A 27,619-nucleotide genomic window follows, 5' to 3' on the forward strand; every position below is an offset into this window, starting at 1 on the left:
CAGTGATACTGGACCACTGTAGGAACAGAGTGACAGTGATACTGGACTACTACAAGAACAGAGTGACAATGATACTGGACTATTGTAGGAGCCGAGTGACAGTGATACTGGACTACTGTAGGAACACAGTGACAGTGATACTGAACTATTGAAGGCGCAGAGTGACAGTGATGCTGGAGTACTGTAGGAGCAGAGTGACAATGATACTGGAATATTGTAGGAACAGAGTGACAGTGATGCTGGACTACTGTAGGAACACAGTGACAGTGATACTGGACTATTGTAGCCGCAGAGTGATAGTGATGCTAGAGTACTGTAGGAGCACAGTGACGGTGATGCTGGACTACTGTAGGAGCAGAGTGACGGTGATGCTGGACTACTGTCGGAACACAGTGACAGTGATACTGGATTATTGTAGGCGCAGAGTGACAGTGATGCTGGAGTACTGTAGGAACAGAGTGATAGTGATGCTGGACTACTACAGGAACAGAGTGACAACGATACTGGACTATTGTAGGAGCAGAGTGACAATGATGCTGGACTACTGTAGCAACACAGTGAGAGTGATACTGTACTACTGTAGGAGTCGATGGTTATGATACCGGATTATCACTGAAGATGTTATGGATAATGAACATCCACTCAGCAGCAAGTTATTGTGGGTCTTGTCACCTGATGTTGAAGCAGTGAGCCTTGCAAGGCACACAGCCAGAGGCAATGAACAGTCATCTAAGCCTTACCATGAGTTTCTTTTAATTACCCAAAGGAGATACCTCTAACCTCAGTGGATTACATGCCTTTTTGAAAACTAATGGCTTGTGTCTCTTAGTATGTTTTCTGTCAAGTACATATTTAACATTTGCCTATGGTGATCATGAGCTTTCCTGTCCTAACTGCCCATACTCCTAATTATTAGGCCCTCTGTACGAAGGAGTAGTGCTGGTAACTGCCTAAAACGACAAGTGGACATATTCTGCAGCACGAATGCAGTATGTCTCATGTGTAACTTACCTGGTGCACCTGCATTAGTGCCAGGGTCCCACTGTGCTCAGATGTGGGTAACTGACTTATGTGGAGCTAAATGACAGAACAAAACTGCTCCTGACTTGCTTTTAAACTGATTGTTCTGATTATGCACTGGACATGTCCCTGTTGCAGAGATTCTGTTCACAGTAGATCCATTGTGTCTCAGTAGAAAGCAGTGGGAAGGCACGCACTCTCAGATCCCTCCCTCATCTCTAGCTGCAATCATTTTGGATTTTTGCTGTGCAACATTTGCATCAAAGACATGAACAATCAAAAATACAAAACGAACATGTGCGATTCAATTTCCCCAAGCACTATTTTCTTATCATGTAATGTACTCTTCCAATCCTGAGAGCAAACTTCCTTTGGAATGAAAGCACTGACAAATAAAAGCATCCCTTTTTTTATGGGATCAAGCGTCTGTGCAGTGGTTTCATTCCTGACTATGCTTTTTTGTACCACTGGGGAGCAGTCCTCTCCATTATTCCGACTTTCCTGCTATCTCCACGCAACTTCACACAACTGCAAGCATTTAAATGATGAAAATGTGGAAAAGCATTACATTATTTGAAAACCATTATTTGGCTCAAATAATATCAATTCGCACACTTTCACTTTCACCTTAATGGGAAAAACACATTTTTAAAAAAAATCAAAGACTTACTCCCTTCACTTTAATAGGAGTTTTAGAATTTTAGAAATCATATTATCTCTCACAGCTCTGATCCTATTTACATCCAGCAATTTTTCAGATTAATTCGATGAATGTGGAAATATTCGAAGTGAACCAATGGATTTTTGTGGTGCAGTGGTAGTGTCCCTAGCTCTGGCCTGGAAGGCCTGTGTTCAAGTCCTACCTTCTCTGGAGGTGTGTCATTACATATCTGAACAAGTTATAGAGTCATACAGCATGGAAACAGACCCTTCAGTCCAATCAGTCCACGCTGACCATAATCCCAAACTAACCTAGTCCCACCTGCCTGCACTTGGCCCATATCCCTCCAAACCTTTCCTATTGATGAACTTATCCAAATGTATTTTAAACACGTCATTTTACCTGCACCCACCACTTTCTCTGGCAGTGCGTTCCACATATGAGCTACCCACAGTGTAAAAAATATTTAATTCCCTTACCTTAGGGAAAACAACACCTTTGCTTTTCACCTTATCTGTGACCCTCATGATTTTATAAACCTCTGTAAAGTCACCCCAGATTATTTTGCTAATTACAGGTGTCATTAGATTATAAACCTCTAGAAGGTCACCTCTCAACCTCCTAAGCTATAGTGAAAAAAGTCCCAGCCTTTCCAGTCTATTTTTATATCTCAAACCCTCCATTCTCTGCAACATCATGGTAAATCTTTTCTGAATCCTCTCCAGTTTCATAATATCCTTCGTATAAACGGGTGACCAGAACTGCACACAGTACTCCAGATGAGCACACCAGTGTCCTGTTTAACCTCAAATTGACATCCCAACTGCCATAGTCAAAAGGGCTCAGCAATGAAGGTAAGTGTGCTAAATGCGTTCTTAACCACCCTGTCTACCCATGACACAACTTTCAAAGAACTATGTACTAGGTCTCTCTGTTTGACAATGTTACCCCGAGCCCTACCATTAATTTTTACATCCTGTTCTTGTTTGTATTCCCGAAATGTTATACTTCACATTTATCCAAACTCAACTCCATCTGCCAATTCCTTACAAGTGCACCGTGGCATCAGTTCCTGGTCTGTTCCATCCCAATAATTCAATAACTCTTAAGGAGTGTTTGCTAATTCTGCAGTCACATTTGAAAAACCTTCATTAAATAAGGGAAAGCTAATTAAATGATCGAAATCCTGGCTCTGCCCCCACCCCAGGAACCGCGAACCTGCCCGTTGGAATGAACCCATTAACTTTCTACGATGAAATACTTTGTAACTGTTTCAAACTTAAATGCTATCACTTTTATTGTGCACCAACAGCCTCTGCCTTTTAAAGAAAAAAAAATGCAGTCCCACAAATAGAAAAGAGACATCTTTTTGGACAAATTACCTTTACATTGTGAAAATCCCTCATGGACCTGCAACGATGTTTCAATTTCAAAGCTGGAAATATTCCATTGGAAGAACAATCCCAGCGAAATGACCAAACAATCTTCCACTAAAGCTCGAATCTCATCAGCGTTCAATACACGGTCCCAAATGTGGAGCTGGGTAATATTCCCGACGAAAGATTCATCCTTCTTAAACGATCCCCCAAAGGTGTCTTGCTCTTGGCCAATGATGAACACACCGCCCGCTCCGATGTCATCTGAGACGTAAAGCTGCTCCCCGGATGAAATGACAGCCCCATCGGCTGCGATGGCCCAATCCCCGCCCTGGCGGGCCCACCTCACACAGAGATGGTGCCAGCGACCATTATTGTCAACCGCCTGTGAGTAAGGGCTGTGCACACCATGGACGAGCAGCGCAAGCTGAATGTGCTGCCCCTGGACAATGTTCGCGCGGAGCTGGAACTCGTTGATAAATGAAGGCACTGAATAGGAGAAGACCGTGGAAACTCCCACATAATTTGAATCAAACTGCACTTGAGCGCAAACGGTGACCGAATGCAACTGAGGGAACTGCTTCAGAAGCTTGGCATATTTGGTGTCAGTTCGGCCGGAAAAGGTCAGAATGTGTGAACCAAAAGTACCTAAACAGATGGAGATAAATAATGACTGTGCTGTGGTGTTTTACTCATCCCCAGTGGGTCTTATCCAAACATTTCTTCCATTTTCTAGGTTTAACTCGAATGCAAGTGAACTGAAATAGCAGTAATCTTTTTTTTCAGAGGTCGTGTCAGGTTAAATTCATTTATACTCCATGTGTTGTCAACTTTTTTGCCTCAGGTTGAACTGACTTGAAACTCTCCTGTATCCAATGACGTGTAGTGAAGTACTCTTTAAAGTACTTACTGCACAACAATGGTATGTGGTATTCCGACTTTATAATGTCATGAGAGTGGGAGAAAATAATTGGATTTAAATGGCTAATGACAGCAACAACAATTTAAAGAGAGAGGAAATAATCCTAAATTAATTGACCCAAGATTAATATTTGACAGTGCACTGAAATAAATGGCTTTCTGTAAAGATTTGTTTCATCCTTAGGTAAACTGTCGAGCTCATCAAAAGGGAAACACAATTGAGTCACATATAAAGAATGTTGAAAACACAGTACTTAAATTGACTGGGATTCATGGAGAATCAAATATTATCAAGCTCATATTAATTACATTATACAGCAAGTGATATATATATATATATTTGATAAAAGCTCTGTCAATAATAGATTTTTCAGAGTGATCAACAACATTCATGAAAGGGCACTTAATGCTGTCATGTTACAATCTCATGTAAGTTATTGATAAACACTTTGAATTACTTCAACAGGATAGCCCCCTGCGCCCCCTCCCCCAAAAAAAAGAGTAGCACATACACGTATAAAGTTAAAGAACACTAAGAGTTTCTTTGTGAACTTCACTGGCCTCGACCTACATGACAAGTCAGATTCTACCCCACTCACAATTTCAGCTTAAGGGTTCTGCATTTGAGGAATTGCAAGTTACTTCACACACTGCCTTCCTCAAATAAAACCACACAGTTATAGACTGGCTACAGCAGAGAAAGAGCTGAAAATGTGTTGCTGGAAAAGCGCAGCAGGTCAGGCAGCATCCAAGGAGCAGGAGATTCGACGTTTCGGGCATAAGCCCTTCATCATCCTGCTCTGATACTCCAGCATCTGCAGACCTCACTTTCTCCTCCTACAGCAGAGAAAGAGGCCACTCAACTTGACCATGTTTATGCAAAAGCAATTTAATTACTCACCCCTTCCCCATAGACAGGCAAAGCATTTCTCTTCAGGGGTTTAACCAATTCTGTATCTGAAGTCGTCACATTTTCAGACAGTGTATTCTTGATCTAACCACATGCTAGGTTATAACATTCTACCTCATGCTGCCATTGCTTCTTTTGACTTTCATCTTGAATCAATACCCCAGGTTCTCCACTCTTCTATCAATAAGAATTGGTTATCACTATCTAGCTGTCCAAACTCGTCATGATTTTCAACAGTTGTCAAATTTCTGCTCAACATTCTCTTCTCTAAAGGACAACACCTGCTGTTCCAATCTACCCACAAAACTGAAGCATCCCATCCTTGCAAATGTCCTCATAAATCTTTTTTAGCACCCTTTAGAAAGTTTTCATACTTTTCCTAAAGCACGGTGCTTCGTGGACAAGGATAAAATAGAAAACTATTTCCAGAACACATCAGAAATGCTGCTCGAGTAGCCAGCCATGAGAACATGGTGATACTAGTTCAGATAACTAGCTGTCTTCCTTTAATTTTACCTCAATATATCTTGCTCTCTGAGCTCACAACAGAAACTAGTAACTCAAAGCAACTGGAATTCACATCTACATTGTGAAGTCAAGTTATTTTTCAATAATTGATCATTTTGACTTGACTAAGCAAGTGAGGAATTAAATTGTATTTGGATTTCTTAATTGTAGTTAATGCAGGTCACTTTTGCACCAGGTGACTGACTCGGATTGTCACCCGACCCTTGGAGTGTTGAGGAGCCTAACTATAATTATTTTCATAACAAAAGACAAGAACTTGAAACTTACAAATTTGAATGAGCAAGCTTACATACTTTCACATCATTAAATCCTTATCAAGTAGCTGGCATTGCCATCATCAGAGGATAGGTGAAACACTATTGTGCAGAGGATAATGGTTATGTTCTACATTAGACTAGTTTTAATTTGAAGTGTTTGAGAGAGAGAGACAGACAGACAGAAGTAGCCACATTTTGCTAAATGTGTTTTTTAAATTTGAATTTAATTCTGTCATAATCACAAAACTAATTGCACATTGTATAATCCTTTTTGGTCTTTATTACTCAAGACCCTGTATCAAATATACACTGGACTCTACACATTGATTGTCATTATGCACTGTATCTTAGACACACTCTATATACATTGAAGTACTACTCTCCTGTGTAGCCTTCTGTATTGCCTTTATATTGTAAAGTGTTAAGGTTATATGCAACTTTACCATTTGTCCTTTTAAAAAAGTGAATTCTTCCCAAGTACCAATGGCCACTAGTCAAAAATCTGCCCAGCAGATGCCCCTAAAAGCAAATAATCACTGATAAGGTATTTGGTTTAATGAGGAACTCTCATCAAATTGTTAAACCTGAGACATTGAGTTCAGGGTGTCAGTCTTGAGGATATGATAGCGTAAATCATCCTTTCCTGAACTACTGAGTAAAGAATATATTTTAAAATGACCTATTCCCATTGTAAGAAATGGTAAAAAGAACAGAAGCAAACCATAGTCAATAAGAGAGTCTTATGAAGAATTTACATCTCAGGGAACCAATCAGGAAAGAGTAAGAACTGATATTACAAGAAGGTGACTTCACTTTTAAAAGAAACCAATCTGGAATTGGGAACATGAACAAGTTTAGACAACCAGAACTATTTGGTCACTGTTCATCCCCTTGAAGCCAATTGGAGTTCAGGATGTCTCCGATCCTGCCCAGGGTGTCGAGAGTCTCCAAGGATTCTTAATGATGCACTGTGCATAAAGAAAACTAAAGGTGAAACACACAAAGAATGCTGTAGAAACTCAGGAGTTCTGGCAGCATCTGGGGAGGGAGAAACAGAGTTAAGGTTGAGTCCAGAATGTTTCAAAACATTCTGAATAAAAGCAGTATTCTACTTTTATTAGACAGAATGAAAATGTGTCAACATAACATAGGAAGAAACATAAAGAAATATTGGATCTCAATTTCCTATGAATAAATTAAGTCAATTGCCTTATTAAGTACCCATTCTTTTGTACTGGTTTTGACAAACTTAATAAATTCTGTGAAACTTGTGATAGTGTACTTGCACCTGGGTTAAGTGCTGTGACTAAGCAGGACTAGTAACCTTTAGATTGGCTCTCCCAACTCAGTCGATAGGTCTTAGATCTTACAATTAAAAGTGAAGAAAGCTCCAAGATCTTACAAAATTGGCATCCAAATCTGGGGCAGGATTTGTGCATAAACCAAGAGGGTTGAAATAAGTTTCAAGGATGTGGGAGGCATTGAGTAGCTCCTGATGTTTAGTTCTTGCAGGGAAACCACTGTGAAAGGGAGCAGCAGATTAAACTGACCCAATGGACCCAATACAAAATACACATAATGTTGCATGAAGGTAATGTCTTTGGGAGTAACAAGGGACAGTAAAGCCCTCCTGGAGAGGTGTAGTTTGTTTTGTAGTAGTTATTTTTATCTGAAAATCGATGGATGAGAAAAAGGAGAATACTTTAGTGTTTATAAGTTCCAGAAAAAGTGGGAGATATGGAATTTGTAATTGAGTGTTCTGCTTGAGGATATTTATCTATGTATTCAGGATAGGGTAAGCAAAGAGTTAAAAGCTGCATGTGGTGTTTAAGCTGACTAGGTTTGCGACTATAAATGTTTTTTGTGTAGAGTGAAAAACAGAGAAATGAAGTAAATGTTAAAGTTAAGGATGGCAGTTAAAGTTGGATGTAATTCACAGTAAATATTCTCCACGTTCAAAAGAATGGTAAAAATCTTGTGTTTGAGTTTGGTACGCTTCAATTGTGTGTTTTATTGGAGTGTTCTGTTTAATTTTGTGTAAGCCATTAGTCATTGTGTCACTGACAGAGGAATGATATAATGGATGTTGAGGAGTTCAAATAAAGTTGTTCTTCCAAGAACAACAGAAATAGGAGGCTAGGCAAGGGCTGGCTGTGGCTGGGAGGGGGGATGGTGTCAGACAATAATGGCACTCAATACAATGTTTTGTTTATTCATTTATAGGATGAGGCCATTGCTGGCTCAGCTGGCAATTATTGTCCAGCCCTCATAGCTCCTGAGGAGGTGGTGGTTAGTTACTTTCTTGAACCACTGCAGTCCATTTGGTGCAGGTACACTACAACGCTGTTAGGAAATGTCTCATAACTGGGCAGACAGGTCCAAGACAGATGGTGGTATGGCTGACACTCCATGAGAACAAGATCATCGAAGAGACCGGAGAGGACATAGATCACTCATGTGGGACTGCTAAGAACTCCATATCAAGGCAGCCCAGTAAGCTTCATTGTGTTGCTGGCCCTTTTCATCACTCAACCAATATAGATGCTCAAGTATCTATTTGTATTTCACAACAAAACGGTCTCTCTTTCCTTTGACACCCACCAGTGGCATCCACCCACTCTTCACCCCAGAGGGGCTAGTCCCTCAGTCCATCAGCTCCTCCTTCAACTGGGACGGAGAAACCACAGATCCCTTAGAGAATAAATTGTCTTCTCTTGCTCCCTCCACTAGCTCAGAGACTTTCACCTCAATGAGTGCCGTCTCCAGATTAGACTCAAGAGCACACCCTGGTGAGTACCTCACTAACACATCTCCACAGCAGGTCAAGGAAGTAATACTCCAGTTCACTGGCACTCAGAGGACTTCTGACCTGCTCAGAGCCAAGGAAGACACAGTCGTCGATAGTGCATTAATTAAAATTGTAGTTGTGAATGGTTGAGTGTTATAAGTGTGTCAATCATCTTTGAAACTTGTTTGCATTTTTTAGTTCTCAGATGTGGCATCTTCCATCGAATTATTTTGAATATTATGTGCCATATATTTGGCAGATTTTTTGTGGTATATTAGAAAAGAGACTTGAGATATGGGGAGAAAGTGAGGACTGCAGATGCTGGAGATCAGAATCAACAAGTGTGGTGCTGGAGAAGCACAGCCAGTCAGACAGCATCCGAGGAGCAGGAAAAGTGATCATCAGGAATGGGCTTACGTCCAAAACATCAACTCTCCTGCTCCTCGGATGCTGCTTGACCTGCTGTGCTCCGAGTAAAAAATGAGGTCTGCAGATGCTGGAGACTGCAAATGTGTTGCTGGTCAAAGCACAGCAGGTTAGGCAGCATCTCAGGAATAGAGAATTCAACGTTTCGAGCATAAGCCCTTCATCAGGAATAAGAGAGAGAGAGCCAAGCAGGCTGAGATAAAAGGTAGGGAGGAGGGACTAGGGGGAGGGGCGATGGAGGTCAAAGCACAGCAGGTTAGGCAGCATCTCAGGAATAGAGAATTCAACGTTTCGAGCATAAGCCCTTCATCAGGAATAAGAGAGAGAGCCAAGCAGGCTGAGATAAAAGGTAGGGAGGAGGGACTAGGGGGAGGGGCGATGGAGGTCAAACTCCAACATCACACTTTTCGACTTGAGATATGGGGAATTGTTTGCAGCATAGCTCATGAGATAATGTATTCAATACATTTCCTTTAGAGATTTTACTTCTCTAATTCAGATCCAGTACCTTCTCCTTCATTTCTAATACTGTTCCATCTCCACCAAGACCACTTTATCAGCCTGCTGATGGAAATATTAGATTCAGCTACACCCTATGGTGCAGAATAAAATATTAAGCATGAATTTCATGTTTACGCTTAATAAACATAAAAAAAATTCACAAAATAAAGGTCATGTATTTAAAGTTGCATTTCAAAGCAAGATGTAAAATTGGCCTTTGCAAAGTGCACATTGAAGCTAAGCTACAGAAAACTATTAACTCTCTAACAGCTGTTTGCAGATTGTTCAATTTCAACAATCCTAATGCCTAAAGGATGACAATTTCCTAACTGCTTTACCCAATTGCACATTGTTTCGTAAGTTCTAATTTAATGGTGATCACAACACAGTTTCAAAGTTAATCTTTTTGGGAAAAAACATAAAGATTTATGCCAAGTATGAGGTAAATGAGAACTCAAGCAACAATGTTATAGCTAGTTTTTTTTTTAATCAATCCAGCATTTACACTTTGGTTGAAACAGTTTTTTCTTGTTTCATTCAACCAGTAAAGTTGTTTTACATGCACATCAAGTTGCATTTAACAAATTATGGGTATCTTCTGGAATGCCAACTGTAGACACTCATAACACAGATGTATTAAACAACAGAGAAGAAGATGGTCAATCCTCCTGAGACAAAGAAAATGAAGGGGATATTTAACAGGTGTTCAAAATGGAGGAGTTGATAAGTTGAAACTGTTTCTGCTGGCAAGAGGGTCAGAAACTAAAGGGACACATATTTCAGAGAATTGGCAAAAGATCTAGGAGAAAAATGAGGACTATGATCTGGAACACACCTCCATGAAAGGATAGATGCCTGAAAGAAAACATTTGCTGGACAATTGGGGACTGGGACTGATTGCCTTAATATTTATGAACATATGAAATAGGAACACAAGTAGACCATCTGGCCTCTTGAGATTCCTTAGGTGTTTCAAATTCCACATCGTATTTATTCTCAATAACGACTGATCCCTCCACCCAAAAGAATTTATCTACCTCTGGTTTAAAAATATTCAATGACCGCCCCTCCGCCACCTTCTGAGGCAGAGTTCCAACAGTGCTCAAACCTTAAAGAGGAAAAAAATACTCCTCACCTCTGTCCTGAAAATTTACTTTGCAGGTCATGGATGTCACTGGCTGGACCAGCATTTACTGCCCATCCCTAGTTGCCCTTGAGAAGGTGATGGTCAGTTGATCTCTTGAACTGTTTCAGATCATGTACTGGAGGTAGATCCACTCTGCTGTTAGAGAGGGATTTCCACCATTTTGATCCAACCAAACTGAAGGATTGGCCATATATTTCCAAGCCAGGATGGTGAGTGGCTTGTTGGGGAACTTGCAGTCGGTGGTATTTCCACTTTTGAAACAGTGAACTCTCGTTCTCAACTGACCCACAAGAAGAAACACCACTCCCAGATCCATCTTGTAAAGACCATTCTAGATATTATACACAAGAACTCCAACAAAATGTTTAAACACGTTTTCCCTTTAACAAAACAATGCTGACTCTTCTCTATCACCTTGAGGTTTTTCGATGTGCTCAGCTACAATATCTTTGATGATCAATTCTAACACTTGTTCCACAAATACAATCGGGAAATTTCGCACCAAAAACCTCTATACACCAACGCGACAGACGATGAATGGACAAGCACATGAGAACGAGCCATCAGCATCAAACAACAGCGTACCAAGAAAAAGAAAAAAGCTATTCCTACAAGAAAAACTGGATAAGCTCACACAAAAGAATAACACAGACAATTCCGAAGCTTGGATTAAAAACTCATTGGACCAACCAATAACAAACATGGAAAAAGCTGTCCTAGTAAGAGGGATGAACTATAACTACAGCGATGCGGACCAAAAGGACTTCTTAGCAGCATGAGAATCCAGCCTGAAAGACAACGGACTCACAGAAGAAACCCAGCAGACCATCAGACAAACATCTTCACGATGAAGGGCTTTTGCCCAAAACGTCGATTCTCCTGCTCCTCAGATGCTGCCTGACCTGCTGTGCTTTTCCAGCACCACACTCTCGACTCTAATCTCCAGCACATGCAGTCCTCATCTTTGCCATCAGACAGAGAGCGGCACCAACACTAAGCAGGAAGGAGGATGGGAACACCCTCAACACACAGGAAAGGAAAGCCCTAGAAGGACTCTGAAAAGACAGAAACATTGTAAACTCAACCTGCAGAAACTACGAGCAGCAGAAAAAAAGATTCCTGGACAGCATATTCAAGAAGAACAGGTACCCGATAAACACAGTCCGCCAGTTCTTAAACAACAAAGCCAAACAAGTAGACACAACATGCCCATTAACTGTAGCCACACCTACCATATCATACATCAAAGACATCTCGGAGATGACTACCAGACTACGCTGACCCCTTGGCATCATGGTAGCCCATTAACCTACCAACACACTGAAACAGCTAGTGATGAACCTAAAGGACCCTATACCAACAACCAGCAAAACACATGCCATTTACAAAATACTCTGCAAGGGCTGTAACAAATACTACATTGGACAGACAGGGAGTAAACTAGCCACCAGGATACACGAACACCAACTAGCCACCAAAAGACATGGCCCACTATCACTAGTATCCTCACACATAGACAAAGAAGGACATCACTTCGACTGGGACAACACATCCATCTTTGGACAGGCTGAACAGAGACATGCAGAAGAATTCCTAAAGCCCTGGCATTCTAACTGGAACTCCATCAATAAACACATCGATTTGGACCCCATTTACCAACATCAGAGAAAAAGAACCGGAACTTTAATAACAACAAGATACAAAAATAGAAAGCGGGACAGAACACCAGTTCTTCAGCGGAGGCTCACTGATGATGTTACCTAGTATGGTGACAAAGCATCTGAAAATAAACTGACCAACTCAGCTCAGTGAGCAAACTTACAACCTGAGGTATCAAGCTAATCAGCCTATGGTTTCCTGTCTCCCTCCTCTCATTAATAAAAGGTTTATTTTTGCTATTTTCTAGTTCAATGGTATTTTAGCAGAATCGAAGGATTTCAGAAAATGTACACAATTGGACCTGTTACCTAATTACAAAATTCTTTTGTGGCTCTATGGCAAAGTCCATCTGAACATCAAGACTTGTCAGTCCATAGCGCTCAGTTGACTTAGTACCAGTTTCCTTATGATTGTATTTTCACTATGTTCCTCTAGCTCATCCACCTTCTGATTTATAACTGCTACTAGAATGCTTTTTGTCTCCTCTTTAGTGAACACAAAAGCAAAGATTTGTTTGTTTCATCTGCCATTTCCTTTTTATGTATTATTAACTCCGTATGCTCATGCCCTAGAGAACCAGTGTTCACTTAAATAAAACAAAGGTCTGTGGATGATGATGATCTGAGAGAAAAAACAGAAGTTGCTAGAGAAATTCAGCAGAGAGAAATAGAATTAATGTTTCAAGTCCAGTGACGCTTCTTCAGAAATGGTTGACTCTAGTTAAATGGAAACCTTAATTCTGTTTCTCTCTGTACAAATGCTGCCAGACCAGCTGAGTTCCTCCAGCAATTTGTTTTTGCACTCACTTTACTCACTTTTCCTCCCTTCCTAAACCCCTGAAGAAAATCTTGCTTTCAGTTTTGACATTCCTATCCAGCATTCACTCAGACTCTGATTTCTTCCTTCAGATTAACTTATTAGTCATTCTTTGCTTTTTTTCATATTCTGACCAATCATCTGCCCTGCACCTCTTTGATAGGGCTGGTGCAAGCATGCTAGGCCAAACGGCCTCCTTCCCTGTTCAACATGCTAAACAAACCTGACTATTAGAAACACAACTTGGTACTCACCTCAGCAACTTTTGATTGCAAGAACAAAATCCAAACACTTTAACTCTCAAACTTGTAGGATCAAATGTCTGTCCCCTTACCTAATGTTATTTGACAACATCCTCATCAGGAGTCTTTTATTATAGAATCCCTACAGTGTGGAAACAGGCCAACAAGTCCACACTGGCCATCCAAAGAGTATCCCACCAGACCCATTCCCCTACATTAATGCCCCGAAACTACACATCCCTGAATACTATGGGCAATTTAACATGGCCAATTCACCTAATCGGCTCATCTTTGGACTACGGCAGGAACCAGAGCACCCAAAGGAATCCCATGCAAATACTGGGGCAATGTGCAACCTCCACATACTGAGTTGCCTGAGGCTGGAAGTGAACCTAGGTCTCTGGCGCTGTGGGACAGCAGTGTTAACCATTGAGTCACTGCGCTGCCTGTCTTGAGACACAGACTAGGATATTGTGGTAGTAGTGGGGGAAAACCATTTGACAGCTGGAGAACCTCTTATGCTGCTTTCTCTGGAAGACCCAATGCAATTACATGGTCACCAGGCATGTTCCTGGTCAGCACTGGGCCTCCTGTCAGATTAACACTCCAGTCGGGTGGAGGTACTGTGGCAGGTTCCCATTGTCAGCAATGTGGCCTGGAGCTCCATGTCTGATCACTGTACCCGACAGTCAGGGGAGCAGGCTGGAACTGGAGTTCAGCAGTTACTTTTGAAGTGCACAGTTTGTATGCAAGGTCACAGGGATGGCTTTCATTGCTCTCCCCCCCCTTCCACCCCACTCCCCGCCCCCCATTTTTGATGGTAGTTCACATGATCACCCACCAATCAACAGGGTGTGTTGGGCCGACTTTGGGAGCCAAGGAGACTAATATTAAGTCGTGATAATGGGCCACCATTAAATTCCAGTGGGCTCAGGATATTGATGTTTGTTAAAATCTTGTGAAGCCAAGAATGAGGCAGAAATTCTGTGCACCACGTTACAAGAAAGCATGGAGCAAGGGAAAGCAAAGCAACCCCCATCACTTCCACCTGCTATCTCCAGAGGGGATAGAAGGGAACCAGGTGATGTGCTGTACTTGGACTTCCAGAAGGTGTTCAACAAGGTACCAAGCTGACAATGTTGGAGGTAGGGTATTGGCACGGATAGAGAGTTGGCTATTGGGCAGGAGGGAGCGAATGGGGACAAGAGCTTACTTTTTCAGCTTGGTGATCTGTGGGGTTCCATAGGGATCAGTGCTGGGATCATAAGGTTTACAATATGCAGCCATTCCTCCGTATCCGTGAGGGTTCCATTCCTGGGAACCCCCACAAATGGTGAGATTTGCAAGAGCAGAACTCGTTTAAAAGTAAGTTAAAAAACTGTTAAAAATCATGGATATGAAGTTTAGCCTGCGAATGTTGAATTTTGTTGGCACATATTTTTGGCGTAGATAAGCAAGTTTATGATTCATTAATGTGTGGATTTACTGTATATTAATGACTTGGTGGAAGGAAGTGAATGTATTGTAGCCAAATTTTCAGAAAACTTAAAAGGTAGGTGGAAAGGCAGGTTGCAAGAGGGATACAGTATACAAAGAGATATTGATAGGTTATGTAAGTTGCTAACAAGTTGGCAAATGGAGTATAGTGTAGAAAAATGTGAAGTTGTTCATTTTGCAAGGGAGAGCAAACAAATTGAGTTTATTTAAATGGAGAAAAACTGCAGAAAGCTGCAACACAAAGAGACTTGGGGAAACTTGTGCATTAAACACAGAAGGTTAGTACACAGGTGCAGCAGGCAATCAGGAAAGCTTGTGGAATGCTGGCCCTTCTGTCAAGGGGTTTGAAGTATAAGAGTAGGGAAGTCTTACTGCAACTGCACGAGGTGAACACTTTTGGTCCCCTTATTTAAGGAAAGGTATTATTTCATCACAGGCAGTTCAGAAAAGGTTCACTGATATGAATACCAGTAAGGACGGGTTGTCTGGTGAGCAAAGCTTAAAAAGTTGGAACTCTACTCACTGGAGTTTAGAAGAAGGAGAGGTGATCTTATTGAAACCTATAGGATGTTTAAGGGGCTTGACAGGGTAAATGCTGAATGTATGCTTACGCTCAGGGAAGAGTCTATGACAAAAGGACACTGTCTCAAAATTAAGGACTGTCAATTTAAGACTGAGGTGAGGCATAATTTCTCACCTCAGAGGGTTGCATGTCTTTGAAACTCCTGTCACGGAGAGCTTTGAGGCAGAGTCCTTGTGTATATTTAAGATTGACATAGACAGCCCTCTGATCAGTAGAAGAATCAAGGGTTATGGGTAAAAGGCAGGAAAGTGAAGATGAGGAGCGTTACATCATCCATGACCCTATTGAATGAGTCAAGGAGTCAAACAGCCTCCTCTTATTCCTCATTCTTCTGCTCAGTGTTCAGTTATGCTATGTGATATCATTTTTGTCCACAGCTGATTCACTGTACCCGTACAAAGCCTAATCATAATCTGTAATTAATCAAAATTCAAGAGCAGCACGGCGGCTCAGTGGTTAGCACTGCAGCCTCACAGCACCAGGGTCCCAGGTTTGATTCCAGCCTCGGGCAACTGTCTGTGTGGAGTTTGCACATTCTCCCCATGTCTGTGTGGGTTTCCTCCCACAGTCCAAAGATGTGCAGGTCAGGTGAATTGGCCATGCTAAATTGCCCATAATGTAAGGTGCATTAGTCAGAGGAAAATGGGTCTGGGTGGGTTACTCCTGGAGGGTCCATCCTGTAGGGAATCTAATCTAAATACTTTTCTTTTTCTAGTCACCTACTCTACATTTTAACAACTCCATGAAAAATCGTTTCCAAACTGCAGGCTTGATTGAAGTCTCTTAACCCAAATGTGGCATTCATTCTCTCTGTTTACGACCCATATTAAATCTACACAATCTATATTAAATCTGCACAGTCTATATTAATTTACATATACATCATCTCAGCTTTCGCGGTATTAATAAGACCTAAAACAGTACAAGCCTGGATCGCTTATCATTGCAGACAACAAATCCTACAAATGTATTGCTCCAAAACGTTAGGTGTTATCCCAGGTTAAAGACGATATATAAATGTAAGATGCTTTTCTTAAAAGAAAAAGTATTATTTGAACTTGTCAGCATTCAACCTGACTGAATGTTTAGGAACTCCACTGGAGGTAAAACTGACTGCATTTTATTGCGTGATATTCAAAAGGGATGAAAATACTGATTCGGACATTTGCATCTTATAAACTCATAGAATCCTGCATGAATTGGTCGTTAAAAAAAAACTGGGCAAGTAAAATGAACTGTAAGGTCTCACCAGGGCCTCCCTCCTTGATTTTAGCACCAATCCATAAGGCTTTCGTCACCCTCATCGCCTGCATGATGCTGGTCATTTTCTGGTTATCTTCTGCTGTGCTGACTGCAGCCAGGAATCCAAATCTCTGGCGGCACCACCTCTCTGCTCGTGCCCAGGGCAGCTCCTCGGCCACATAATCATAATAGTGATCCCGGTAGAGGAAACAGCCCCGATCCTGTAATAACAGCGGGGAGTCTGGAAGGGAGGGGAGAGCGGGATGGCGACACAACACACGCTTGTTACCGGTTGTTAACTCGTCCGTTTCAAAAGTTGGGTTGAGATTCTGAAATATACCGACCTGCGAGCATGCCGCCGACGCAGAATAACTGTGGATTAAAACAAAAACAGTAACAGATAGAAAGTGACAGTTGGAATTTAAAGAATAGTAATCTTGGTGTGTACCAAATCTATAAAAGTCGTTGACACTTACCAGAAACTCCGAGAGTGGAAGTATCACTCTGAACTGCATACTCCTCTGGGAGGTTAACAAAACTAGGTCGAAACTCTGTCCTTGTGATCAACCGACTTCAAAATTGAATGGGGACTGTGGCGTTTTAAAAAGCTGAAGCGATGAACATCAGCTCGGAATCCCATTGTATCCCCAGACCTTTGGCATCAACGAATAGGCAATTACTTTTCCATTTGTCTGCTGTGTCATACCGGTCTATGCAGTGCACCAAAACGCATCTATCCTGTCGCAATTTAATCTGCAAACCCAGCCACAACACTTCCAAAAAGTTACACCAGGAATCTATTTGGTATCTACTTATCACATTCCAACTTGTGTCATTGGAGAAAATTAACGATTTAACATCATCGGGAAACGCATTCGTTGTAAACTCTAAAACCCTGAATCTACACATAACCAGCGGGCTCGATGAAAGCTAACGTTTGAGCCATTCCAAAGTTGGCATAAATTTTTGTTTTGAACATGAGACTCATGCAAAGGATGATTGGGTACCGTATTGCCCCATCTCCTACCAGAGTAATACCGATCCGCAAGCCAGAAGGAAGCCCGGGCCATTGGTCATTTCCCTGGCAATGAGCTGCTGCTCTCGATGCTCCTCGGTCGCTGTCTCCCCCCCCCCCAACCCCCCAACCAACGTCTGGTTTCCCCGCACACTTCCCTTTCACCGGGTCACATCTCCTTTCTCCAAACGCTGCTTTTCAGTTTCAAGCCGTGCACTCTGGTAGCAGAACTGCAGGAACGGGAGGCGGAGGAAAGCATTGGCATTTGCAAACTTCCCTCCCAGGTGTTAATTTACCGTGACTCCATACTTGGGGTCGTGGGGGTCCCCGTTCTCATAAAGTGCCGTTCTGGGGAATAATATAATCGGGCAATAAAAGGCTCTATGCACGCCTGCCTATCCAGGTAGCACCGCTGGAGATTGACAGGGACATGAGCCTATCAAGAGCGCATACAGGAGATCGAAAGAAACCCGTTAGTTTTGAAGACCTTGGATTTATGAGGCGAATGTAGATAGTTATTTGGCCAGGAATAAACGTAGGATGTGGGTTCTGTACATGCTACGTCGAGATGGTTTTTAATAGGATTCTAATCGCTAACAAAAACAGAAAACACTGAAAATATTTAACCAAGTTAGGTGGGGAGTAGAGAGAAAAGGAGTTAACGTTTCAGATCAATGATTCTTCCTATCAAGAAAAAAAAGTTAAGGATAGAGCAGTTTTCAAATCAGTTAAAGAGGAGCGGGAAACGGTGGGGAAGGAAGGGGTTGGTGAGCAAGGGAAATGTCATGGTACAAGAAACAAGACCTGAAAATGATAACAGCACCGACTTTCTGGCATAGAAATGGGAGCATCGCCTACAGTTCAACTCCGTACTGCTGAGAATGGGAGACTCTAAGCTGTGTCCTGTGCCTACCGCGCCCTGAGCTTGCATTGAACCAGTATCGTTTGAGGAAAGGAAGGGGTCAGCAATGGGAACGGGGATGAGAATTAAAATGGCAAGCGACCAGAAGTTCAAAACGGCTGGTGTGGAAGTTGGCACCATCAGCGTAGACACAATGGAGATGAAGAAACAGGGAGGATGGGATACAAACCTCAGCGGAAGAGGGTCACGTGGAGTGTGATAGATGTGACAGCGCCAGATAACATGCAGACAGCAGTAAAGATGTAACAACCCAATTCTGGGAAAAGGAAGTTAAGAAAAGGAATGGAGACAACAAAGAGATTTTCCAGTTTGATACAAGAGATGGAATCACCACCGATAAATCATTGTCACACCAGGGGAAAAACATTGGGGGGGAGTGTGATAATGTGGTGGATTGAAACAAAGAACTTCCAGGAATAGGCATGCATAGCTAGTACTCATTTGAGTTCCCATAGCAACACCTTTTATTTAGAGGAATTAAGGAGAGTCAAAGTTCAAATGTAAGAACAATTTCAGACAGGCGGGGGTGGGGGCTGTTGGAGGACTAGATTCAATGAAGAGCAGAAGACCCACAAGGGATGGAGTTGTGGACAAACTGGATGTTCAGAATAAACAGGAAAGTGTTAGGGCTAGGACATTGCAAACTCATGAAGTGGCAGAGTGTATTGGGGGAAGTTATTGATGCAGGTGAGAGGACAAGGGGAGAAATGTGAAAATAAGAGTATTAGTTTATGGGGGAACAGATCGAGACAATGAGTCAGCTGGGGCCGTGCTGATTATGGGATTGTTAAGAGGTAGAAATGAGTTTTTTTGGCGGGGGGAGCAGTGACACTGGCAGTTCAGAGACAATCAAATTAAATATATTGTAGGGAAAATTTCCAGTGGGGGTGAACGGCATCTGAGATGGTGAGAGAAAATATGACTTGATGTTTGGGAGAAAGATTGTGGTCCAAGGGGATGGAAGAAGTGGGATTACCAGATGAAGTTCCATTTGGCAAAATATATCACTGCTCCTGATAGACTTTGCGACAATGTTGTTGAGACATTATAAAGCGATTAACAACTCAGAGACTTAACACTTGCAATACTGGTTCATGCATACAATTTCACTGGTTTTGAGCTCAGGTTTCAGGCAATTAGAGTCATAGAGATGTACAGCATGGAAACAGACCCTTCAGTCCAACCCATCCATGCCAACCAGATATCCCAACCCAATCTAGTCCCACCTGCCAGTACCCGGCCCATAGCCCTCCAAACCCTTCCTATTCATAAACCCATCCAAATGCCTCTTAAATGTTGCAATTGTACCAGCATCCACCACTTCCTCTGGCAGCTCATTCCATACACGTATCACCCTCTGTGAGGAAAAAGTTGCCCCTTAGGTCTCTTTTATCTTTCCCCTCTCACTCTAAACCTATGCTCTCTAATTTTGGACTCCCCCATCCAAGGGAAAGACTTTGTCTATTTATCCTATCTCTGCCCCTCATAATTTTGTAAACCTCTATAAGGTCACCCCTCAGCCTTCGACACTCCAGGGAAAACAGCCCCAGCCTGTTCAGCCTCTCCTCATTGCTCAAATCCTCCAACCCTGGCAACATCCTTGTAAATCATTTCTGAAACCTTTCAAGTTTCACAACATCTTTCCGATAGGAGACCAGAATTGCTTGCAATATTGTACAGTGGCCTAACCAATGTCCTGTACAGCTGCAATATGACCTCACAACTCCTGTACTCAATACTCTGACCAATAAAGGAAAGCATACCAAACGCCTTCTTCAGTATCCTATCTACCTGCGACTCCACTTTCAAGGAATTATGAACCTGCACTCCAAGGTCTCTCTGTTCAACAACAATCCCTAGGACCTAACCATTAACTGTTTAAATCCTGTTAAGATTTACTTTGCCAAAATGCAGCACCTTGCATTTATCTAAATTCAACTCCATCTGCCACTTCTCGGACCATTGGCCCATCTGATCAAGATCCTGTTGTAATCTAAGGTAACCTTCTTCGCTGTCCACTACACCTCCAGATTTGGTGTCATTTGCAAACTTACTAAGTGTACCTCTTATGCTCGCAACTCTTTTTAAGGTGGTCGTTGTGCCTTTAAAGGTGTATAATATGAGTAATAAGTGAAAATGATGTATTCAAGCCTTCCTTTATAGCACTGGACACACTCCCAATTTACTTAGAAGAAAACAAAGAGATATCAGTGAGCTTTTAGAAATCAAATCACATTTATATATGCCTAATATAGCATTGAAATATTCCAAACATGCCTTAGAAACAATAGATTATTTCTGAATTGCTGTTAACTAAAGGTAAAAGTAACTACAAGTTTCCACTTAAAAGTCTCACAAAAGGCAAGCAAAAAGAATGACCAGTTAAGTTATTGCTGCCTCTTGAAGGACATTGAGAGAAGTAACTGTTGTTCTTGAATAGTGTTACAGGATCATCTATATTCCAGCAAACAGATAGACAGCCTAGGTTTAATGTCATCCAAGAACTTTGCCTCTGACAAAGTTTTACTTTCTTAATACTGCAGAGTTATGACTATTTGCTGAAATCAGGGGTTGAACCTAAAACCTTGAAAATGTGTTCAGCAATCACGTTACTTACAAAATATTGCATTTGTACAGTATCTTTCACAAAGGAAAATATTACTAAGTGCTTCAAAGTTCAGGATGGCAAAATTGACAATAAATTGAAGGACAAGAGTTTGGAAAGGAAGTGAAGACTTTTAAAAATAAGTAGGCTTTAAGCAAGGCCTGAAAGGAGAAAGTGAAGATGGAGCGTAAGGTCCACACAGTGGATTGCACAATGACCAATGGTGGTCTAAAGGAGTTTTGGGAAACAAGATACCAGAATTTGATCAATTTGAGTTTTCAAAGGTTTTTACAGTTTTCTAGTTTACAAAGAACTGGAGAAAGTTACAGAGATGGAATGAGACCTCAAAAGGATATGAATGCAAGGACGAGAATTTAAAATTTGAGACACTGGTAATTGAAACCCAGTATGAGCCAGCAAGCTTAAGGATGACAGGTGAGTTGGGTCTTGATGAGAGTTAGGATTTGGCAGGATTTTGGCTGAGTTCAATTTTATGGGGCAAAGTATGGAAGCCTAGCAAGACTAGCATTGCAATAATCAAGTGGTAAGAAATGAGTGATAATTTCAGTAGCAGACATACGGAGGCAATATTTCAGAGCTGGAAGTGTATGGTCTTTGTGAATAGATTTATAATCAGAGATTCATAGCAGGACAAACAAGAAACCAGGGACCTAAACAGGTTTGTTCAGTTTGAGGCATTTGTGGATCTGGGGTGTGGAATTGATGGATAAAAACTGAATTTGTGGTGAGCATCAAAGATAATGTTTTGGTTTCTCTAAAAAGCTTGAATTAGTGGTAGGAAGCAAGGATTTTAAGGCAAGGGCTTACTGTTCTAAAGACAGGTACTAAACAACTACAGTTACACCATCGTTTATCCAAAATTCGAAAAGCTCCAAAATCTTTTTGTGGAGTGTGGAGCATCGGTTTGGCGTGCAAACAGGTGACCCAACTCCACACCCACTCGAACCATGTCACTCCGATGTGACGTGGCCCAGCACTGGCAGGCGTCAATTATGTCTCAATGCTGTACTATTCACATGTGTGTCTGTTGTGAGGTAACTTTTTTAACTGCACTGTGAAAATGTCATTTATTCTGAAAACTGAAAAATTCTGAATTTCGAAAACAACCAGCCCCAAGGATTTCAGATAAAGGGTTGTGTACCTGTTTTAGGAATATCAGTTGTGGCCCAGTTGGTAGCATTCCTACCTCTGAGATAGAGGTCATAGGCTTAAATCCCAATCTAGAGACTTGAGCACAGATATCTGGGCGGACCCTCCAAGCATAAAGATAGAACTGCATTTTCAGTGGATGCCTCCTATTGAATAAGATGTTATACCAAGGCCCCATTGCACTAAGTTGGATGGAAAAGATTCTATAACACTATTTCAAAGTGGAGCAAGAGAGCTTTTCCTGTTATCCTAGGTAATATTTATTCAACTTCACAAAATTCCAGTTATGTCATATTTACATTGTCATATTGCTGTGGGAATTTGCTGTGCTGACATGGTTCCTGCAGCACAATAATCATTGCATACTTCAAAGCCTATAAAGTACTTTGAATGTCCCGAGCCTGTGAAAAATCTTTTACAAATGCAGGGTTTTTGTCCCTTTTTTTCCCCCTAATTGGAGGGAATTTCTGCTTATCTACAGCAGATTTAAAAATCTCAACAGCGGGTTATAGTCCAACAGGTTTATTTTGAAATATTAACTTTTGGAGCACTGCTCCTTCATCAGGTAGCTATTGAACAGGATCATAAGACATAGAATTTATAACAAAAGATCAGTGTCATGCAACTGAAATGATATATTGAACAAATCTAGATTGCTGTTAAGTATTTCATCTTTTAGAATAGGTTGCAGGTTTCGGTTCATTAATATGTAAATCCCAGAACTTCTTTTAAGTCACTTTCTCAAGAAAAGAAGCTCTGGGATTTACATATTAATAGCAATTTAGGTTTGTTTAATATATAGTTTCAGTTGCATGACACTGTAATCTTTTGCTGTAAATTGCGTCTTATGATCCTGCTCCACAGTTCCCTGAAGGAGCAGCGCTCCGAAAGCTAGTACTCCCAAATAAACCTGTTGGACTATAACCTTGTGATATGATTTTTAGCTTTGTCCACCCCAGTCCAACACCTGATTCCTGATCTAATTTTCCATGTTTCTAAAGCCATGATGACAACATAATCATTCACTTTAAGGTTCTGGATGACAAAGGCCCCTATCACAAGTTGCTATTATTCAGGAGGGAGAAGCAGAGGATGATCATTGTTGAACAACTGGTAGAGTTCAAGAGGTCAGAGATGGGAGAGATATTTGTCTTGATAATCTGGGGTTATCACTGATCTATGATTGACACTACCATTTTATTTGGTGTCTTGTCTATCACACGTATTGCCAACATGTCAATGACCATTTTATTGTGTCTTTGAGACGCAAGTACAAAACATTTATCAAACATTTTGGTTATTGAAATGTTATATTAGTATTTTGATTAGTTTACAAATGAATGCAAATATTGAATTTTTTTTAAATTTAAGAAACATCTTTAATATTTACTTCAATTTGCCCCTCTTCCATTTTGTTTAACATCCCAAAACATTGTTGGCAATTGAAAAATGTGATATCCCTGGCAGCCATAAAACGTCATTTGGCAACTGACCGCTGCATGTGTAATGATTTTCTTGACAAACGTAATGCTGTTTATCCATCCCTCTTTCATAGAAAAGGGTAAAAGGAAGAAAGAAAGAATTGTCTTAATACGAGTTACTGGTTCCCCATAAGTGCTTGATTGGTTACTCATGATACAGAAAAATATTAATCTGTCATGAAACAATATTGAATAACTTGGAATTATATTCAATATCAAACAGTTCGCCTCAAACATGGTTTGTTAAATTGATAAAACACAAAATAAATTTTAAAAAGGAATCTAGCATTAGGACCAAAACAATAGTTTATTAATAATGTTGATGGACTTCCCTGTACTTAGAATTACATGATCATAAAGAAACAAGGCACTTTTTGAATACAGATCTGTAAAGTCAACATGCATATGTTGTGGTGCAAATACATGACATTGTCCTTATTGCTATTATAAATTATTGCTTTATCCCATTTACTTTTATTATTTCCTGACCGATAAATTGCTCAGTTGTAAGCTCCTTTAATGCCTGCATAGCAGTGTCTCACCATATGCACTTTCTATAGTTCAATGCCGACAAAATAGAAAACATGAACTGCATAGCCAGTTTAAATTCATTTAAAATCCATACTCATCATATTGTGCTTTTTTTTGACTTCAAAAAAATCATACAGAGCATGGCATTCTAAATAAGATAAATTTCCTGTTTACCAAGAGGAAGAATATTAATGGTGGGACGCATTATATCTTGACACTCAGTTACAATCTTTAAGACTCGGGTTGCCACTCCACTGAGTAGAGCTCCCTTAACGTTGCTTTGGAAAATGCACGTTAGCCCACCACACAACAGCACCAATGTTCATATTCTAATTTGCTGTATTAACCACTTTCAGAGATTGCATATTACAAACAATGTTGGCCCTGGCAATAATTTGAGATGTACCAAGTTCATTTCATGCAATGACTTTATGACAAAAAAAAGTACCTGTTATTCCATGAGACTGCATTATAAGAAATGTTCAGCATGCAAATCCATGATGTCAATGATTTTGTTTTTAGTTCAAGAAATAGAGCAGGATTGTACAATATGGGTTTCAAGGAAGATAGTCACATCTCATTAACAACAACTTCTTTGAAAATTTATTTTTGGTACCAAGGTAGACACACGCTGTATCATTTTTGTTTTTTATCTAGATTAATAGTGTCAGCACTGTGGAAATCTCAGGTGATAATGTTATGAGCTTTCAATACTGAAAGCTGCTGGAAGACATGACTGTGATTCCTCTTGCATGACTCCTTCCTCTTGCAAGGATGCCTTCCTTGAAGAATCTCTCTTCCTCCCTCTCCAAGGATTTCAGTGAGTCTCTCTCTCACTGCACACCCCAGGTCATCTCCCTGGGGTGATTCATGACTGTGATTCCGCAAGATCCAATTCTTTTGGACTGTTCATGCTGAGATTTGGTGCTCCAAACTGGATTTTGTTTGTGTACTTTTAATTTTAGTTTGGGAGAAGTGGGTATGAGCTTGGAAGTCAATTTTGAATCTAAATTTTCAACTAAGTAATTATCAGTAAAAGCAGGAAGTTAATCTTTGATTGCTATCCAGCAAGTTACATGGTGTTTAGAACTTTTCCAAACCATTATCGTCCTAGATCAAAAGAATTGTTTTTCCTTCAAAGGTTTCTGAATGTGTGGTATGTGACCCAAGACCATCACAGCACTGACCCAGACCCAAATGATGCAAGTCTCTCTCTCTAGGACATTATTGAGTCAACTTCCAATTCTAACCACCTAAACAAGTGGAAGAACCAAGGAGTAGATCTGAAGTACATTATTACCTCAGGTCACTCGAAGGCTTTCTTGCTAGTTGAAGAACAATAGTAAAGCACCTGGAATATATTATCTACCAGTGTTTTTCGTTTGAGGTTTGCAGCAGGCCAAAGAGAGAACCAAGACAAAAGTATTTTCTTTTTCTCGGTTATAAAATAGAGTACCTAGAGAGCATACTAAGATCAATGAAAGAACAATTTTAATTAATTACAGTTAAGCAAAATTCTTAAGATAACTTTGCATGAATCTATTAAACCCATTGTACAGCTTGTGGTGAAGGTTCCTCTGAAGTTGGAGCTGTTCCTTGGAGTGTGTATACAATTTTCTTAACTCCTCTACTATACAAGGTGCCAGAGTGAACATTTGTGGAAGCCTTGATTTTTTCATTGCTATCAGCACAGCCAGAATTTGCTTTTTCATTCTGGAGAGATTCAATTAAGTCAAGGAGTGAGCTGGCAGCCAGCTCTACTTCACTGATCACTAACTGAGGTCCTTTCTTGTCCATTTTGTTTTCTCTAATATAAGATGCTTTCACTTCATCAAATGAGAAAGTCCAGAGTGTATCAAATTTACCAGCCACATTCATTGCTGAGGAACGAACCATTTCTATGCACTTATTAAGTTGGTCATTGACTTCATTTTCACCTGTAAAAAGGTTTATAAAGAAAAGTAATTAAATATTTTCATTCTCCAGTTATATGGATCAAATTTGAGTTTTTAAAAATGAAGTGTTACATTGTGACAGAGGTGAATTGGAGTCTTTAATTAATCATGACTATGCACTGTTTTAACATAAAGTAACAATCCCAGGCTAGATCTAAAACAAAGTGCAGAAAACAAAACTGGGTTTAAGGCAAGTTGATTAAACTAGCAAAGAGTGAAAATAAAGAGACTTTTAAGACCTTAGAATAAAATGTTCATGCTGACCAGCCTGATAAAACTCCAGGTCAGTAGCATTTTTGATCTTTCAAAAATCACTGAAGTCAGGGAAAGTCCCAGGTGATTGGAAAATTGCTATTGCAACCCCCTTGTTCAAGAAGGGATCAAGACAGAAGATGGAAACTTATAGGCCAATTAGCCTAACCTTGGTTGTGGGTAAAATTCTAGAATCCATCATTAAGGATGAAATTTCTAAATTCTTGGAAGTGCAGGGTCGGATTAGAACAAGTCAGCATGGATTTAGTAAGGGAAGGTTGTGTCTGACAAACCTGTTAGAATTCTTTGAAGAGGCAACAAGTAGGTTAGACCAGGGAAACCCGGTGGATGCCGTCTATCTAGACTTCCAAAAGGCCTTTGATAAGATGCCTCACGGGAGGCTGCTGAGTAAGGGGAGGGCCCATGGTGTTCGAGGTGAGCTACTGGCAGGGATTGGCGATTGGCTGTCTGACAGAAGGCCGAGAGTTGGGATAAAAGGTTCTTTTTCTGAATGGCAGCTGGTGACAAGTGGAGTCCCACAGAGTTCGTTGTTACGGCCACAGCTGTTCACTTTATATATTAATGATCTGGATGAAGGGACAAGGGGCATTCTGGCAAAGTTTGCCGATGATACGAAGTTTGGCTGTCAGGAAGGTAGTACCAAGGTGGTGGGAAGGCTAGAGCAAGATTCAGACAGTTTAGGAGAGTGGTCCAGGAAATGGCTGATGAAATTCAATGTGAGCAAATGCGAAGTCTTGCACTTTGGAAAAAAGAATACAGGCATGGACTCTTTCTTTTAAACGTGAGAAAATTCACGAAGCCAAAGTACAAAGGGCTCTGGGAGTGCTAGTCCAGGATTCTCTAAAGGCTGATTTGCAGGTTGAATCAGTGATTAAGAAAGCAAACGTAATGTCATTTATCTCAAGAGGGTTGGAGTATAAAAGCAGCAATGTGCTTCTGAGACTTTATAAAGCTCTAGTTAGGCCCCATTTAGAATACTATATCCAATTTTGGGCCCCACACCTCAGGAAGGACAAACTGGCACTGGAGCATGTCCAGCAGAGATTCATATGGATGATCCCTGGAATAGTAGGCCTAACATATGATGATCGGC

General features: G+C 40.8%; 2 protein-coding genes across 4 annotated transcripts in view; both read right to left on the minus strand.

Annotated features, from left to right (window-relative positions):
- LOC132818497 (adhesion G-protein coupled receptor D2) overlaps positions 1-17,644 on the minus strand; it is a 180,500-nt gene extending 162,856 nt beyond the window's left edge. The window contains exons 1-3 of the mRNA XM_060829557.1: positions 17,613-17,644; positions 16,582-16,946; positions 3,064-3,705 (exon numbers count right to left, since the gene is read on the minus strand). Coding sequence (XP_060685540.1) covers positions 3,064-3,705; positions 16,582-16,946; positions 17,613-17,644 — 1,039 coding nt within the window. The remainder of the gene's footprint in view (positions 1-3,063; positions 3,706-16,581; positions 16,947-17,612) is intronic.
- A 6,450-nt stretch (positions 17,645-24,094) lies between these two features.
- kif14 (kinesin family member 14) overlaps positions 24,095-27,619 on the minus strand; it is a 112,563-nt gene continuing 109,038 nt past the window's right edge. For all 3 annotated transcript variants that reach the window (XM_060830203.1, XM_060830204.1, XM_060830202.1), the window contains exon 30: positions 24,095-26,235. In XM_060830203.1, coding sequence (XP_060686186.1) covers positions 25,841-26,235 — 395 coding nt within the window. In that variant the 3' untranslated portion in view covers positions 24,095-25,840. The remainder of the gene's footprint in view (positions 26,236-27,619) is intronic.

Source organism: Hemiscyllium ocellatum, chromosome 9 (assembly GCF_020745735.1).
Source record: "Hemiscyllium ocellatum isolate sHemOce1 chromosome 9, sHemOce1.pat.X.cur, whole genome shotgun sequence".
Taxonomy (NCBI): Eukaryota; Metazoa; Chordata; class Chondrichthyes; order Orectolobiformes; family Hemiscylliidae; genus Hemiscyllium; species Hemiscyllium ocellatum.